This window comes from Monodelphis domestica, chromosome 1, assembly GCF_027887165.1.
Source record: "Monodelphis domestica isolate mMonDom1 chromosome 1, mMonDom1.pri, whole genome shotgun sequence".
In the NCBI taxonomy this organism is placed as follows: Eukaryota; Metazoa; Chordata; class Mammalia; order Didelphimorphia; family Didelphidae; genus Monodelphis; species Monodelphis domestica.
The window spans coordinates 74,423,289-74,440,056 of record NC_077227.1 but is presented as its reverse complement, the minus strand read 5'-3'; the positions used below and the strand labels follow the sequence as shown (position 1 = coordinate 74,440,056).

The 16,768-nt window shown below is 38.0% G+C and overlaps 1 protein-coding gene across 2 annotated transcripts in view; it reads right to left on the bottom strand.

The window, feature by feature from the left end:
- Positions 1-15,750, bottom strand: part of C1H10orf53 (chromosome 1 C10orf53 homolog) — a 35,126-nt gene extending 19,376 nt beyond the window's left edge. Inside the window, exon 1 of one of the 2 annotated variants that reach the window (XM_007478624.3) lies at positions 15,413-15,750. In XM_007478624.3, coding sequence (XP_007478686.1) covers positions 15,413-15,500 — 88 coding nt within the window. In that variant the 5' untranslated portion in view covers positions 15,501-15,750. Of the gene's footprint in view, positions 1-15,403 lie in introns of both variants that reach the window. The other variant, XM_001372408.5, reaches the window with a different exon arrangement.
- Positions 15,751-16,768: the final 1,018 nt, after the last annotated feature.

The window sequence follows — 16,768 nt, the reverse complement described above, 5'->3', positions numbered from 1 at the left end:
AAAAAAGCAAACAAGGCCTGCAATAGTTACTGTGATTTTGTAAGCACAGGTTCATGTGGGCTTACACACACTCAGCTCCAGCAGTGCCAACAGCACAGGGCTAGAAGAAGTACAATTACATTGGGAAGTAGGGAGTGGGTGGTCTACACTTTTGTCTCCATAACCCCTGGTGGCTGCCTACAGTGACTGGAATCGTTCCCCTGGAAGTGTACTCTCATTTGCAATAATTAAGGTCTGAAGAAAAAAGGAAGAAAAAAATAGAGTAGACCACCCTGATTACTCTGTGGGGGGTGTGTGTGCAGATAATGATCACATCATCATCATTACTGGCTTTTCAGGTTTAATCGAGAGAGTTTTCTGTACATAGCAAACATGATTTAACCTGTAGAATAACCAAATTCAAGACTGGGGGATTTAGAATTTTTTTTAAATTAAAGTATAGTATGGAAAAATGCTTTTAGTATCTTCTCTGTTTCTTACCCTATCTTCTATAAAATCACATAATAAGAGAATCACAAAGCATAATAAAACTCTGAACAATTCCAAATATCCTTTTTAGGGAGAGTGAACCATATAGGTCTCAAGTATTTTAGTTGTTTTTTGTAGAGGGAATGCAACTAGTGGGTAGTGTTGTGAATCTTAAAAATTCTCAGACTCTACTTCAGAAGATTTGATTAAGCTAAACCCATTTTAAACAATGAACGTACTTGATCAGGAATGTGAGAATTCTAACATTACTCCACCCATACTTAAGCATACTTTAGGAGAAGATAAAGTTGTAAACTCCATAGTGAACAATGAAAGTACTTAACTCATACTTATAGTGAGGCAAAAGCCCTTAAGCTAAGTCTATTTTTAGATCTAATACAAAAAGGTGCTAAGTACCTATAAAAGGTCAAATTAATTAGTAGAAGGTCAGGCAACTTGCAAACTTGCAAGGGACAAGCTTAACAAAAGAGGTGTGAAGTTTTAGTCTACTCAGGTTTGAATTACTCAAAAGTTTAGTCTACTCAGGTGTGAATTAAGAATGGTCAGTCCTGTGAAAACATCTACTGTGATTGGTAGATGTGAGAACTTAGGGGAGGTGACATAGGAGAAAATTCTCTTTAAAAGGAGGTCAGTAAGACCTCTGGAGGGGTCAACTTGCCAAAGCTGAATTGAAGGGCTAGGTGTCTGAACTTAGTTGAGCTGAGGAGCTGAACTGGAGGGTCTCTCTGAACACGAGATCTTGCTTGGGACAAATCTTGTGGTGAATGGATTAAAGACTGACTGATCTCTCTCTTAAGGCTTAAGCCTAGGATAGCCTAGCCTTTTTCTCATTATTTCCTCTTACTCTCTCTTTCCCTTTCATTAATTCTTTAATTTGTATTAATTAAAATCTCCATAAAAACTAGTTGACTTGGGTATTTCATTTTTGGGAATTTTTCCCATGGCAACCACCTTATTTTTGAATTAACTCAAGACACTGTCTTGAAACCATATTTTCACAGTCACAGTTTAAGGCAACCACTCTTTTATCTGTAACAGTGTAAAGGGCATGAGATACAGGGTCAGAAGTCTCAAGCTCAAATTCTACCTCTACTATTTACTACATGTTAGGAAAGGTAATTTAATGTCTTGGTGGGGGGGGGACTCAGTTCCCCTACCTGTAAAATGAAGTAGTTAGAATAGATTGGGGAATATTAAACTTTTGTGTGTTATGAACACCCTTGGAAGTCTGATGAAATCCATGGGCCTCATTTCAGAATAATAGTTTAAATGACTAAAATAAAATATATAACAACAATTATATTGAAATGAAGATATAATCTTCTTCCCATCCAAATTCACTGATAGCCCTGAAATCTCTCCATAAATCTCTGGACTAAATAATCTCTAATGTCCCTGACTGCTCTAATTCAGTTCAGCAAACATTAAATAACCACCTAGTAATTAAAACACCAGGGAAACAAAGATAAAGACAAACTGGTTCTTATCCAAAGGAGTTTACATTCTGATAGGGTGATAGCATGTTTACAACTAAATAGATACAATGTTTACACAAGGGATTTTCAAGGGGAAAAGAGAGTACAAATCTCTGATCTTATTTGTTGGTGCATAGACATAAGCTGATCAGCTACTAAAAAAAACCCCAAAAAACAATAATATAGAAAAGTACATCTTTTTGCCTTTATAAAATCTACCATGGTTGGCTAGGTAGTGAAGTAGTTTAGAGCACTGTACTAGAAGTGAGGAAAACTCATCTTCCTGAGTTCAAACCAACCTCTGACACTGACTAGCTGTGTGATCCTGGGCAAATCATTTAACTATATTCGCCTCAGTTTCCTCATCTGTAAAATAAGCTGGAAGAAGGGAATGCAAACTCCTGTGGTATCTTTACCAAGAAAACCCCGAAATGGGGTCATGAAGAGTCAGGCCCAACTAAAGTAAATGAACAATAACAAAGGTCCGTAATCTTTACAACCTCTTAGGAATGAATGGGTATAGAGTTGGGAGGCTATTCTATGACAAAGTAATGGGAACTTGAGGCAACAAGCTATTAAGCATTAATGAGAGTGCCATTGTTCTTTTAAATGTCACGACTATCCACTGAAAACTGTCTTTCAAGTTCTTAATAGTTGCTTTAGGTTGGGTATGAAAAGAAAGGCCAGATAAATTTCTTTCCTGAAATGGAATACTTGTAAAAGCCTTGACTAAACTTCTGGATAAATCAACGTAAAGCTATTAAGGCCCTCCTGTCCCCAGATGAAAGGCCTCTTTGAGGTCTGATACTTCATTCTTTAAGTAGGATTTGTGTTAACTGAACAAAAATAGAAAAATTCTTTGGCACACCTTGTGAAAGTTATTTCATACCCTCTGCTGTGATTTACATGTCATTGTTGGAAGGTCGACAGAGGGAGATTTCTCTTCCCCTACTGGAGAGAGATATAACCATCGCTGTCATTAATGGACATTGCTGATGTGCACCAAGGGAAATGAGATTGATTTGTTTAGTCTGTAAGTTAAATGAGAGGGAATTTTGTTTTCAAGGGTCAGTTCTGACCGACAACTATTAGTGGATTAGCTGATGGAGATAAGTAATCTAGGCAAGGAAAAGCTGCATACAGGGAAACTAGCAAATATTTCCTGTTAAATATTCATCTCATATTTCATCACATCTCCTGTCCTACTACTTCTTTTCCTCTTAATCATTTCTTATAAACATGCTCTCCTTACACATCATGATATCTGGTTATAAGAAATATATATGAGTTTGTCATCATGAGTCTACCATTTTACTTTGTTCTCTAATGTTCAACCTTGACCAATGGTTAGTTATTTCAGAATTGTTCTCTAATCCAACCTGGAACCCCTTTCCTTTGGGATATTCTGCTATTCTCTATCTTCTCCTAGGTCATCTCTACTAGCTCAGTAAATCTGGCATTTGTATGAAAGATGGGCTGGAGAAAGAAAGGAATGGTGGCAGGATGACCTTTTTGGCAACATTCCAGGTAGGTGCTAATAAGGACAAGATGATGGAAATGAGAATAGAGAAATGAGAAAAGATGTGATAAAGGTTGCATAAACAGAAGCAGCAAGACTTGCTAACCTGTTTGACTGTATATGAAAAGCCAGAGATAAGAATAAAAAATTATCCTAAAATTGTGAACATGGAATACAGGATGAATGTTGGTATCGCAGACCAAAAGAATGAAAGTGGATAGAGAACAAATTTTAGATAGTGAAATAATCAAGTCAATTTTGGACTGAGTTGAGTTTTTAAAAAATCTTTACCTTCAGTTTTAGAGTCAGTACTGTGTATTGGTTCCAAGGCAGATGAATAATAGGTTAGGCAATGGGAGTTAAGTGACTTGCCCAGGGTCACACACTGAAGTGAATTTTAAGGTATTATTGATCAGTTGAGTTGAATTGATATTTAAAGTGTTGAACAGGTATACATGTACTCTATCCAGTTGGAAATGTAGGTTGAATGCTTAGAAGAGATTTGAAAATCATCAGGAAAGAGGTGGTTCAGAGGGAGAAGCCATGGGAGGGAGTGAATGAGACTATCAAGAGAGATAAAAATCTTTCTACATCTACCCAAAGACTCTTTAAAACATTATCCATTGCTGTTCATGGGGCAAGTGGATGAAGAAGTTCAGAATGAAGGTACAATATTTGAAATACCAAGTGATATAACTGAAGGACTCTGGGCTATACATTCTTCAGATGTAGGGATTCTAAAGTCAGCAACACCAGTAAAAGTAGAAGTTAAAGAAGGGACACCACCAAGGATACCACAATACAAACTAAGTAAAGAAGCCATAGATGGAATCAACCCAATTATCCAAAGTTTGTTGGATCAGAAAATGTTAATCCCAACAATTTCAGAATATAATACACCAATAATACCTATAAAGAAAACAAAATATGACTCTGAAGGAAAAATTCAGTGGAGACTGGTCCAAGATTTAAGAGCAGTAAATAACTTTGTGAAAAAGTCCCATGCAGTCATTCCAAGCCCATCTAAAATAATTTCATAAATCCCAAGTAACTCTAGATATTATACTGTTGTTGATATGTGTGGTGCTTATTTTAGCATTCCAATTGCAAAGGAAAGCCAAAAAATCTTTGCTTTCACTTGGAATGGGACTCAGATGACATGGGGAAGATTACCAATGGGATTCTGTGATAGCCCAACAGCATTTTGCCAAATCTTACAACAAGATTTACAGAACATCCGATTCAAGGAAAGAAAAATTGTGCACTATGTGGATGACATTCTTCTTGCATCCCCATCTGCTAAAGTTTGTTACCAGGACAGTAAAAAACTCCTCCTAGAGCTATATAAGAAAGGTCACAAAGTTTCCAAATCAAAACTACAATGGGTCATGCCTAAAGTGGAATACCTAGGATTTATCTTGGAAAAGGGGACGAGAAAGATTTCCAAAAAAAAGAGTAGAAGACATACTGAAACTCAGTGTGTCAAAGACTAAGAAGCAACTGAGAGCCTTTTTAGGAGTGACAGGTTTCTGTAGACAATGGATCCCAGGCTATAGCCAAATAACAAAATGCTTTATGGACTTAACCAAAAACACAGTTACAGAACCTTTGAAACTAATGAAAGAGCATCTCCAAGCCTTGGCACAGCTCAAAGAAGCAATCATAACAGCTCCAGCCTTAGGTATTCCAGACTACAACAAAGAATTCCATCTCTTTGTACATGAAGCAAGAGGCATAGCTTTTGGAGTGTTAGTCCAAACTTTAGGACCCAATTTTAGGCCAGTGGCATATTATAGTACTCAGCTAGATATAATTGAGAAAGGAATGATTCCCTGTTTGAGAGCAATCGCAGCCACAGCAACCATGATCCAAAAGGCATCTGATTTGGTATTAGGATCAAAACTTAATGTCTACTCTGCACACCAACTAGAATCCATATTGAAGAAATGTCATTTACAAGCTTTCACACAGCAAAGGCTTTCTCAATATGAAATTGTGTTACTAAGCAATGAAAACATCTCTTTAAAACGTTGCCAACCATTGAATCCAGCATCCTTGATTCCAGATCTGCCGTTGGAAGGGGAACCCATACATAATTGCCAAGAAACAATATCTGTAGTAGAAAAACCAAGAAATGATTTAAAAGACACTCCCCTGGAACAACCCGACATTGAAATGTATACCAATGGTTCAAGCATGATAGTTAACAGAGAAAGGTATACTGGAGCAGCAGTAGTAACACTAACAGAGACATTATTGTATGTGTCCTTACCAAAGCACATGAGCGCTCAAGGGGAAGGGCTAGTTGCTTTATTAAATGCTTTGCAAATTGGTAAAGGTAAATGGGTCAATATTTACACAGATTCCCAGTATGCATTTTCAGTAATTCATGCCACTACAGAAATTTGGAAACATAGAGGATTTTTGACAAGTGCAGGTAAAGAGATTGCATATGCCAAAGTAATAATGCAACTTCTTGAGGCTGTACAATTTCCCAAGGAAGTGGCAATAATCCACTGTAGATCACACACAGGGGCTAATGATCATGTGTCTTTAGGAAACCATAGAGCTGACATTACAGCAAAATTTGGAGCTAGAGAAGGACCTTTTCATGTATTGAATTTCTCAATAGTTAAACAGGACAATCTAACTGATGCCTATAATGAGCAGGAAATTCAATCATGGATAAAGAACTTAGGAGCAAAACAAATAAGAGGAATATGGTTTTCACAACTAGGCAAGCCCATCCTGCCTAAAAATTTATTTTATCACATGTGCAATGCAATACATGCACAAGGACACTGTGGAACCCAAGCTGTGATCGATTCAGTGAGACGATTTTGGACTGCACCAGGAATATCCTCATATGCCATAAGAATTTGTCAAAAATGTAAAATTTGTATGCAGTTCAATCAGGGAGTTTATAAGACCAAAGGCTTAGGAGGTCGTCCCTTAGCATATACTCCATTTGAATACATACAGATAGATTTTATCAATATGCCAAAAGACAAAGGGTTTAAGTATTGCCTTGTCATCATAGACAGACTGACTAGATAGCCAGAAGGTTTTCCTGCTAAAAAGAACAATGCAGCATTTGTGGTCAAAATCCTATTAAAAGAAATCATACTTAGATTTGGGATTCCCTCAAAATTAGACTCAGACTGTGGAAGTCACTTTACTCAGTCAATATTAAATGAAATTTATAAAAACCTAGGAATACAAGCAATATACCACACACCACATCATCCCCAAAGTTCAGGGCAAGTGGAAAGATTAAATAAAGACATTAAAACATTGATAGGAAAATTTTGTGCAGAAACACACCAAAAATGGACAAACATTCTGCCATTAGTTCTGTTCCATCTTAGAACACGACCCAGTGGAGATTTGCTTTGAGATGCTATATGGACATGCAATTTGGCAAGGAAGGACTTGTAAACCAGCTTACATTGCCATGATAGGTGGAGACTGTCAATTAACAAAATATATACAAGCTTTACAGACAAGAATAGCAGAATTGCATGAAATGGGCTTGATACAACAAGCAGTACCCTGGATTACAATTTGTACAACATCAAACCAGGAGACATAGTATACTTTAAAAATTTCAATAGAAAATTGGCTACAGACATAAAATGGACTGGACCACATGAAGTATTGCTTACTACCCCAACAGCTATAAAAGTTGCAGGGAAAGACTCATGGTTTCACTGTTCCCACGTGAAACCAGAAAAAGTTCAACACCACTGTAACAGACATCGAAGATAATTAGACAACAGATAGTGCTGAGAAATGGAAACAAAAACTGATTAACATAAAAAGTACACCACAAAGAAATAATAGTGACACATAATGTTCGAGACAATTTCCCAGCCCAGAGGAAAAGCAACCCAGAGGAAAAGCATCCCAGAGGAAAAGATTTTAAACCAGCCCAGAGGAAAAGCATCAAGAAAAGATGCTAAAGACAAGAAACAAAGAGGAAAAGCTGAAATGGACAGTTAAGACTTTGAACTTTATAAATTTGTTTATATAAGAAGAAGACAGATCAAAAACGAGATTTATATGTAAGACTGAGTGTGTTGAAATAATAAAACAAAAGTAATTTCACATATTAGGGAAATAGCATACATCACTACATAACATAGAAGAAAGAAGAGATCCATCAGTCAACACGAGAAGTGGAAATCTGAAGAAACTTGATAAGTATTAATTCAACACAACACTATTAGACACAAAACACAAAATCACAAACTAACATATTGAGAAACCTTGTTTATATAAACAAGTGTCTGAAATTGTATTTATGCAAAATGTAAATATGTATATAGTTAGTTCCATAAGGTCTTAGGCAAATAGAAAGTTCAATAGATATTTCTATTTGATTGATATCATGATGGGGAACAATGTATATTGTTGTATTATATGTAAATAATTTCTATAAATAGTATATTAGTTTTAGTTAACTTAGAGTAAGTAGTATTAGCACTAAGATTCAAATTTCTTGTAATAGTTTTGTTCAATATTTATTGTACTGAATTTATTGTAAAACCCCAAAACTACCCCTGCCCAAACTTTCCTGCTAAGAATTCCTTAGAGTAGATTTAGTAAATTAGTAACTATCATATAAATATGTGATCTTGGGAAGGTCACAACAAAAAAAGGGGATGATTGTGGAAAGGAAATTAGACTGACAGTTGGTGGGGGAAGGGGCAACTGGGAGTGGCAGTTGGGTCTTGTGACTAGCACTTCCTTCCTGCCGTGGGGATTTGTTTCCTGGTGTTGGAGGAGAGAGGAGCTTGGTCAGCCCAGTCTGGAGTGGCATGCTCTTCTTGGTTCAGCTGGAAGTCAATTGCTTCTGAAGGTTAGACCTGTTCTTGTTTGCTTTCTGTCTACTGCTAAGATTTTAAAAAAGATAAAACTGGACTGATATAGAGTAGATGGGAGTGGGAGGACCCTCCACCAGCCTCTGGGGCCTGGCCTCAGGTCTGAAGCTGAGAAAAAACTCCAATTCCAACTGGATTATTAAACTTTATATTATTTGAATTCGCAGTCAGATAAGTGGACTATCTTTTCTGGTCATAGAGGGAGCTGAACTTCAGTTCAGTCATTCCAGGACTAACAGGCCTTATCAGACCCCTGCTGCTTCCTCTCAGCAGGGAGCATCTCCCTCCCTTGCATCACCAAACAGTGTTCCCTCTCCCCTCAACTACTCCATACCCCATACAAACCTCACATTTACCCCCTGTTTTCCAAATCCCATTTCCTTTCCCAATAAATATTACAGAATGAGATGGTGAATAGTTAAGAGGGGAAGTAAAGGGACTATTGAGTCATAGCAAGGCTCATTAAAGATTATGAAACATGGATTTGTCATGGGAGAAATATATATGGTCAGTCATTACACTGATCAGAGTTCTTAAGTCTTCCAAAGTTGTTGCTTTTTAAAAAATTACAATGTGGTCTTTGTATAAATTCTCCTGGCTCTGTTCATTTTACTCTAGATCAGTTAATACCATCTAAGATTCTCTGAAATTATCTTTTGTTACTGCTTATGGTACAAAAATATCCCATTACATTTATATACCACAATTGGTTCAGCAGTGATGGACACCCTCTTAGATTTAGTTCTTTTAATTAATTCAATTTCTTTTTACTTTTTAATCACCCTTCAAGAGCAGCAATTTCCTCCCTGGGATTATTTTCTCTCTTAATCCTCCCAATCCCCATCAACATCCCACTATCCCTGCTCCCTTTATTTTTTATTTTCCTGATGAGTTTGATATATTTCTACCCCAAATGGTGTGTATATGTGTGATTAACCTTCTTTTGTCCATTTCAGATAGAAGTAAAGTTCAACTGATGTTCACTTTCCCACTTCTCCCTCCATGTTTGTATATTCTTCTTCTCATGCCTCCTAATTATGGGAATAGCAAATTTTACCTCCTCCTTCTTCCTTTCTATAGTAATTCATTCTTTTATCCTCCCTTCTATTTCCTTTCTTCAGATCATCAGAATAGAACCAATTCACCCACAAATCCTGCTTTTCTTAACTCCAACAATACTCTTTGAAAAGACTAAATTTCTAAAAGAATGCTTATTTCTTTTCCTTCACTAGAATGTTAGTACAACCTCATTATACATTCCCTTCTGATTGCTTAGAGAAATTTATCTTTTTAACTCTCTCTTGACTCTTGTGTCTGGATTTCAAAGTTCCTAATCAGATCATTTTTTTTCCATCAGAAATGTTTGAAATTATTCTGCTCCATTAAAGGTCAATTCCATCCACCTCCTCACTCCCAGTATTTTAGCTTTCCTGGATAAGCTAATCTTGGTTATAAGCCTATCCCTTCTGACTTCTGGACAATAGAATTTCAAGATCTCCTTTCCTTTATAGTAGAAACTGCTAGACTTTATGTAATCCTGATTTTATTATTTAAACTGTTTCTTCTGGATGCTTGAGATATTTTTTCTTTGATATGGAAGTTCTAGACTTTGGCTATAACATTCCTGGAATTTTTCCTTTTGGAATTTCAAGAGTTCTCTCGAGGCCCTCTATGGCATCTCAAGGCAGAGTGCTAAGAAACTCACTGTCCTGAGGTAGTTCAATCATAGCCATGCTAGACTGGTCATTGATGCTTCCTGGGGCTACTGAGGTCTCTGCTGTTGGTTTAAAATGATCCTGGGGCTTTCCAGTGGAAGACCTCCACTTCTGCTGTCCCTGGACACAAATCCCTGCAGGCTATTTTTGGTTTTGGCCTATATTTAATGGAGGCTACTCTTTTGTTTTTCTGTTTGGGTACTGGCTTTTTTTGAGGTCCCCTGTCCAATCATCTATGGACTGCTGACTGATTTATACAGTTTTGGCATGGAAGAAGTCATTTTAGTTTCTCGATTGAATTTCTTAACCATTATTTGGTTTGGGATAAATTTCAGGTTTTGGTGGAATAGGTGCAGGGGAACTAGACAGCCCCCCTTTGTTCAGGTGATTATCTTTTCCAGATTTCTCTAGTTCTGAATTTAAATTGCTTCCTAGACATTACTATTTTAGTATCCTGAATTTATCATATTTCCCTTTAAGACTTTTTCTAATTTCTTTACTTTTTATTAATGCCACTGCTATTCTCTGATGTATGTAAGCTAAAAAACCATGAGTCATATTTGTCTTTCTTTTCCTTCATCTATTACATCTAATCCTCCTTCACATTTTCACTAATACCACCTAAGCTTAGGGCCTCTTGCCTAAATGATCATAATAGTCTCCTGCCTCATCTCCACTCTCTCCAGGCTATCCTTCATACTTATAGGGAAATATTTCTAATGAAGTCTTCTTATTCACTTTTCTGTAAAAATTCTTCATAGTATTATCATTACTTAATGAATACAACATAAACACTCCTAAGCAGGCATTAAAGGTCTTCCAAAAATTGGAATTGAATCTACTTTTCCAGACTACCACATACTATTATCCTTTAATTCACTCGATATTCTAGCTATGTCAGATTGGCTACCTACCCTTCTCTGATCTACCAGCCTTTACATATATTGATACCTGTTCCTTGAATAGTCTACCTCCATCTCTCTCTGGTAAAATCTCTTATCAGCTCTGATATCACCCCCAAGAATCCATTTTGGGCAGCTTTAAGTCCCTCTCTTCTAAAATTTCTTCTATCATTCTGATCTGCAAATTCACTATGTATTTATCTCTCAAAAGAATCTAGGATTCTTGGGGATAGGAATTATTTTGTTTTTGTCTTTGCCCAAAATCTAGCATTTTATGCAGAAAGTGCTTAATTTTTTTCTGAATTGAATTATTATTATAAGTTATTTTTAATTGTCTGGCACATAGTATTTAATAAGTATTTGTGTACTGATTGAGTCTCATTACAAGATTATAAACTTCTTGAGGGAAGGGGCTGCCTTTTGTTTCATCTTAGTATTCCAGTTCCTAATACAATATAGCTGTTATTGTTAGTCCTTGGTCTTTTGTTTTTGAAGAGGACCAAATAACATCAAAGGGTGATATCTTGATTTGTGCATGCATTGAATTTAAGTGAAGCAGAGTTGCACAAAATCATCAGTTTCACTCTCTTCCATAGTCATTGAAGTCTAATGGCAAGATAGAAGTCAGGATAACTGTCTGGGATGCAGTGAATGACCTTGGCATCTTTGACGTATTTCATGTCTGATCAAACTCTAAGCATGCTAAGTATTCTTATTCAACCGAGGTATATGGTGTTCAAGAAAGAGTAGCACCTCTGGTGTGAGAACTTGCTAAGCCCTTTTTAGGGTTGTGTATCCACCTTTGGTTTTCACCTGGCACTCAACCAGTAACTGATGGGCTATATCCTTTGATAAGTTGGGGGTTGTCTACCTCAAGCATGTGAAAACTGCCTTTGGTAGACTGGGTAGAGGAGAACATTTTGTTACAATGGCCATGAAGGCAGCTGAAGTAAGCATTTAATAAATGTTTATTGAACTAAATGAGTGTAAAGTCATGATGGGGTTATTCCTATTGAACTACTATAATTTAAATGTAATAATAAAAAAATCATCAATTTGTTTAAAGCAAAGTTCAGTTATAGAAGGGTTGGGCATACTTTTAAGGTCAACTTGAAATGAGAGAAAAAAAGGCAGCAGAGCAAGGCTAAGATTTTTCTGGCAATGTCTTGTTTTTAGACCCAAATTGTATAATACAAAATTCTTTTTTTTTAAACCCTTACCTTCTATCTTAGAATCAATACTGTGTGTTGGTTCTAAGGCAGAAGATCAGTAAGGGCTAGGCAATAGGGGTTAAGTGACTTGCCTAGGATCACATAGCTAGGAAATGTCAGAGGCCAGATTTGAACCTAGAACCTCTCGATTCTAGGCCCGAGCCTATCAATCTACTGAGTGAGCTAGTTGCCTCCTATATACAAAATTCTGAAAATTAATTTACCCCTGATGTTATTGTAAGAAGTCTTTGGACTATAAAACTGAAGATGGGAAGGGCAAAAAGTCAGGGAAGTAGAAATGGTAAGAAAAAGTCCTTCCAGGATTAAAAGAATTTCTTTGCACCTTGGAAAATTATGAGGCTTGAATAGCTCAACTTCATATAAAAAAGCCAGCACAAACAATAGACTTATTATTTGCCTCTACACCTATGAGTCTTAAACCTTATTTGCGCTAGACCCAACAGAAATTTGAGAAGTATAAGTCACTAGAAGATGGTCACTATAAGTGAAAATGGGATTCTTCACTTAGGCAACTCTGATCTGAATCAGAAGTATTATTGAACAGGAGAAGGTAAACTTCTATCTCCTGTTCATGGTGATACATCTCAGAGCAGAAGTTTTGGAGTCAAAGAGATTAGGCTTTTGCCAATCCTAAAGTAAGGTTTGCAGATCATACCTTAAAAATGAAAATAACTTTAACACTCTATTTGCAAAGAAAACAGTAACACTCAAGCAAGTGAGAGGCTGGGGATGGTGGGGACTAAAGATGTTCACCATGGAATGAGCTGAAGGAGTCCAGCAGTTTGACCTGTCTAGCACAAAGGTCATACCTTGTAAAGAGTTTAGTGTCTATTAGCTTCCTGTGAAAGATATCAAACTGTGGATTGAGTCACATATTTACTGGATCTTTGATTTAGTAAGTAGTACTAGAAATCAGCAATAAAAGGACTGTTTTGTGTGTTTTTTTAAAAATCTTTTTACCTCAGACACAAATTTGTTTATAACTTTGAGTCTGAGTTATTAAAAAAAACTGTAAAGATGAATGAAGTGGACTGTACCACTGAATGTGTTCTATGGTGAAATTCTTACCATTAAACCAACTTCTTAAGGTGTTTATTATGTATGTATAAAAGCAATGGCCACAAGAATTCCATTGGTGGTGGTGATTTACTTTTATTATATATAACACTTGGTAACTATAGCAATTATATATAAATAGAAACTCTCTCACACACACACACACACACAACAACAACTGGTCCAGTCTCAGCCCACCCCAACAATGGACTGACCATCTAGTGAAGACACTATGCCCTGCAATGAGCAAGTCTAGTTAAGCTCCCTCTCCAGCTCAAATTTCATGCTCAGTGAAAAGCCGGTTCACTTAGAATAATTTGTCCATCACACGTATCATCATATTTTCACTGTGAACTTTGGGAGGACTCTCTGGAGAAAGAAAGGACATTGAGGTCTGTGTGTTCCAGAGCTGTGGATTGTCTTGACCATGTTGGTTCCCTATATATGTACCTTACTGCCTCTGTACTTTAAGTCTGTGCCCACTCTCTCTCCATAGACTTTGTATGTATTTCTGAGAGTGAACAGGGTTGGGGGAAGGGAAGTTTTTGTAAATATTATTCTTGTTATGCCATTTGAGTATGTTTTAAAAAGAGATAATGAAGTCTATTGGCTGATTACTAATGGGAAGCACATTGATGGGGGCTTGTGAGTTATACTTTTTAGATTAGTCATTCATAAAACGCATAGATTCCAAGGCAGCAGGAACCCCTTGGGGATCTAGCTTGTCCATGTCAGCTTGAATCAGGAGAGTGAAGTCAGAAAGGGGTGCTATATTAATATTCAGTTAATTAGGTGCTTGAGAGAGGATATGAAGGGATTCCCAGAAACAGACTCTCATGAGGTTGTAGTGTATTTCAGGAATAGAGGAACCATTACTGCAAGAGTACAGAGGTAGGAGAAGGAATGTCCTTTGAGAGGAAAATAAGTCAATTTGGTTACACCAGAGTGACATAGGTAATGGTTAAAAGGTTTTTCAAAATGAAATGGAGGACCTTAAATTTGATTTTAGGTAATAGGGACTCCCTGAAGTTTGTTGAGTAGGTGAATGACATGATCAGATATACACTTTAAGAAAATAATTTAATATGATTTATATAAATGAGTTATTATTATTATTACTAAATACATTTATTTTAAAAGAATCCATTATACCATGACCTCCTTGAAAGCAGGGATTGTCTTTTATCTTTCTTTGTATTCCCAGAACCTATCACAGCTTGGGGCACATAGCTGGCTCTTAGTACATTATTACTACCTGAAGGGAAGAAATGGTTTTGATAAGGAAAAAAATCCAAGGAGATTCCATCAGTTTGACGGAGTCTTCCATGAAGGATTTTTGGAAAGACATAGACAAGAATCATAGAGGTTAAGAAGGCACAGACAGGTGCTACATTAATCACAGAATCATAGAATTGAAAGGGATCTCTGTGGTCAGTTAGTCTAACTCATTACTATCCTATGACATATCTGGGAAGTCATCTAGTCCATGCTTGAAGACTACCATTGAGTGGGAACCTATCACCTCTCAAGGTAGATATTTCCACTTTGGGACAGTATAATTGTTGAGAAGTTTTCCCTTACACCACTAATGAAGTGGTTTCTTTTTAACTTCTACCTAGTTTTTTTTATTCTGTCCTTTGAGGAAGGGAGGAAGGAAAAAAGGAAGAAGAGAAGAAGAAAGGGAAAGAGGAAAAGAAGGAGGGAAAGAAGGAAGGGAAGAAGAAAGGAAGGGAGGAAGAGAAGAAAAAGGAAAGGAGGAAGGAAGGAAGGAAAGAAGGAAGAGAAGGAAAGAGGAAGGAAATAAATATTTATACAGTCCCTACCGTGCAACAGGCTCTGTGCCATGAGCTTTACAATTCTTATCTAATTTGATCCTCACAACCACCCTAGAAGGTGTTATCAATGACTACATTTTACAGATGAAGATACTGTGGCAAACAAGAATCTCAATGCCTTTTCCTGGGACCACCTATTCTGAAGGTGTAGGGGACCTTGGAATGTGGCTTTGGCTCTCCCTGCCTCGGGTCTCCACACCGCCATGCTTCCTCCCTCCCTTGGGCACGTGGACAGTCTGCCCCGCCCCTCCTTGCCCCGCCCCCTGCGGAGGCCCCAGAGTCCCCAGCCGCGCTCACTCAGCAGACCCTGCAGGCGTGAGATGCGGTGCTGCGCAGTCATGTTGCACATGCGGTATGGTCCATAGAGCATGTGGACGAGCGCTCTCTTCGGCATCTGGAAAACACAGGCACAGGCGAAGGCAGAGGGATGGTGGGGGGGGACCAAAATGGCTGCCTTTCAGGAGGTTGGGTGGAGCCTCTTCCGGTCACGAGAGGAGGGGGCGGGCCGGAGTCTCAGGACAAATTAGGGTTTGAGGAAAGGGGAGGAGAAAGAAAAGACCTCTGGAAAAGGCGTCCAAGTGGAGTTTGTTCAGTGATGAGGCAGGAGCAGGGCTTCCTATGCCCTCTTTTTAACATTTTTGCCCCAGGCCTGGTTAATGAAGTCATAGGAGGCAGGTTTATGAAGTTTGTGGCTACAGAAAATGGGGGTTGGAGGTGGTAGTTGGGGTATTGAGAGGGGGTAGGGGCAGGTAATTGTGTAGATGTAAACTTGGCTTGGCCAACAAGATGAAGACCATAATTCAGCCACCAAGAACAGTGTTGAGGGTCTGGCTTGGTGATGGTTTACCTGAAAACAAACAAAATGTTGTTCTTAGTGGACTCCGTTCAGAAAAGGCACCTTGAAATTTTAATTTGCTTTAACTGAGGAGAGGAAAGAAGCTTCCGAAGCTTTAAAGTAACCATTATTTTCTGATTCCCCACTTTGTGTGTCTGTATTCAGGGTACCACCCGTTATCCCCTCCCATTCTGGCTATGGCAGCAGCCTCTCAGTTGGGCTCCCTGCTCATTCAGGCTCTTTTCCCTATCCATCCTCCACACAGACACACACAGACACAGACACACACACAGACACACACACACGTGATTTTCTTTAAGTGCAGCTCTGACCTGGTACTCCTCTGCTCAAGAAACTACAATGACACCATTATCTCCAGCATCAATTCTAAGTTCCTTACTTTGGCCTTTGAGGCCCTTTATGAGTAAGCATGTCTTTCCAACTTTGGAAAGTCACATCCCTTCGGTGCTCTAGGCTCTAGTTCAAGTAGCCTTTTTGCCATTATTTGAATACCATCTGAGCATTTTGCAGTGGTTCTCCAGACCTGGCCCAGGCTCTCTCCTTGCCTCTGACTCTTTAAATCTCATTTCCTTTAAAACTGAGACAACCCCTACATGGTAACTTACCTGATTCCTCCCTCTTCTACCTCCCCCATCCATTAGTTCCTTTCATGAAAGATTTTTGTTTTGTTTATTTGGAGTGTCCTTAGAGTCTAGGTGGAGTTTTACATCCTCTTCTGGCTCCCCTGATAGAATGTAAATTCCATAAGAGCAGGGACTGTTTCATTTTTGTCTTTATATCCCCAGTCCCTGGCATTGTGCCTGGCT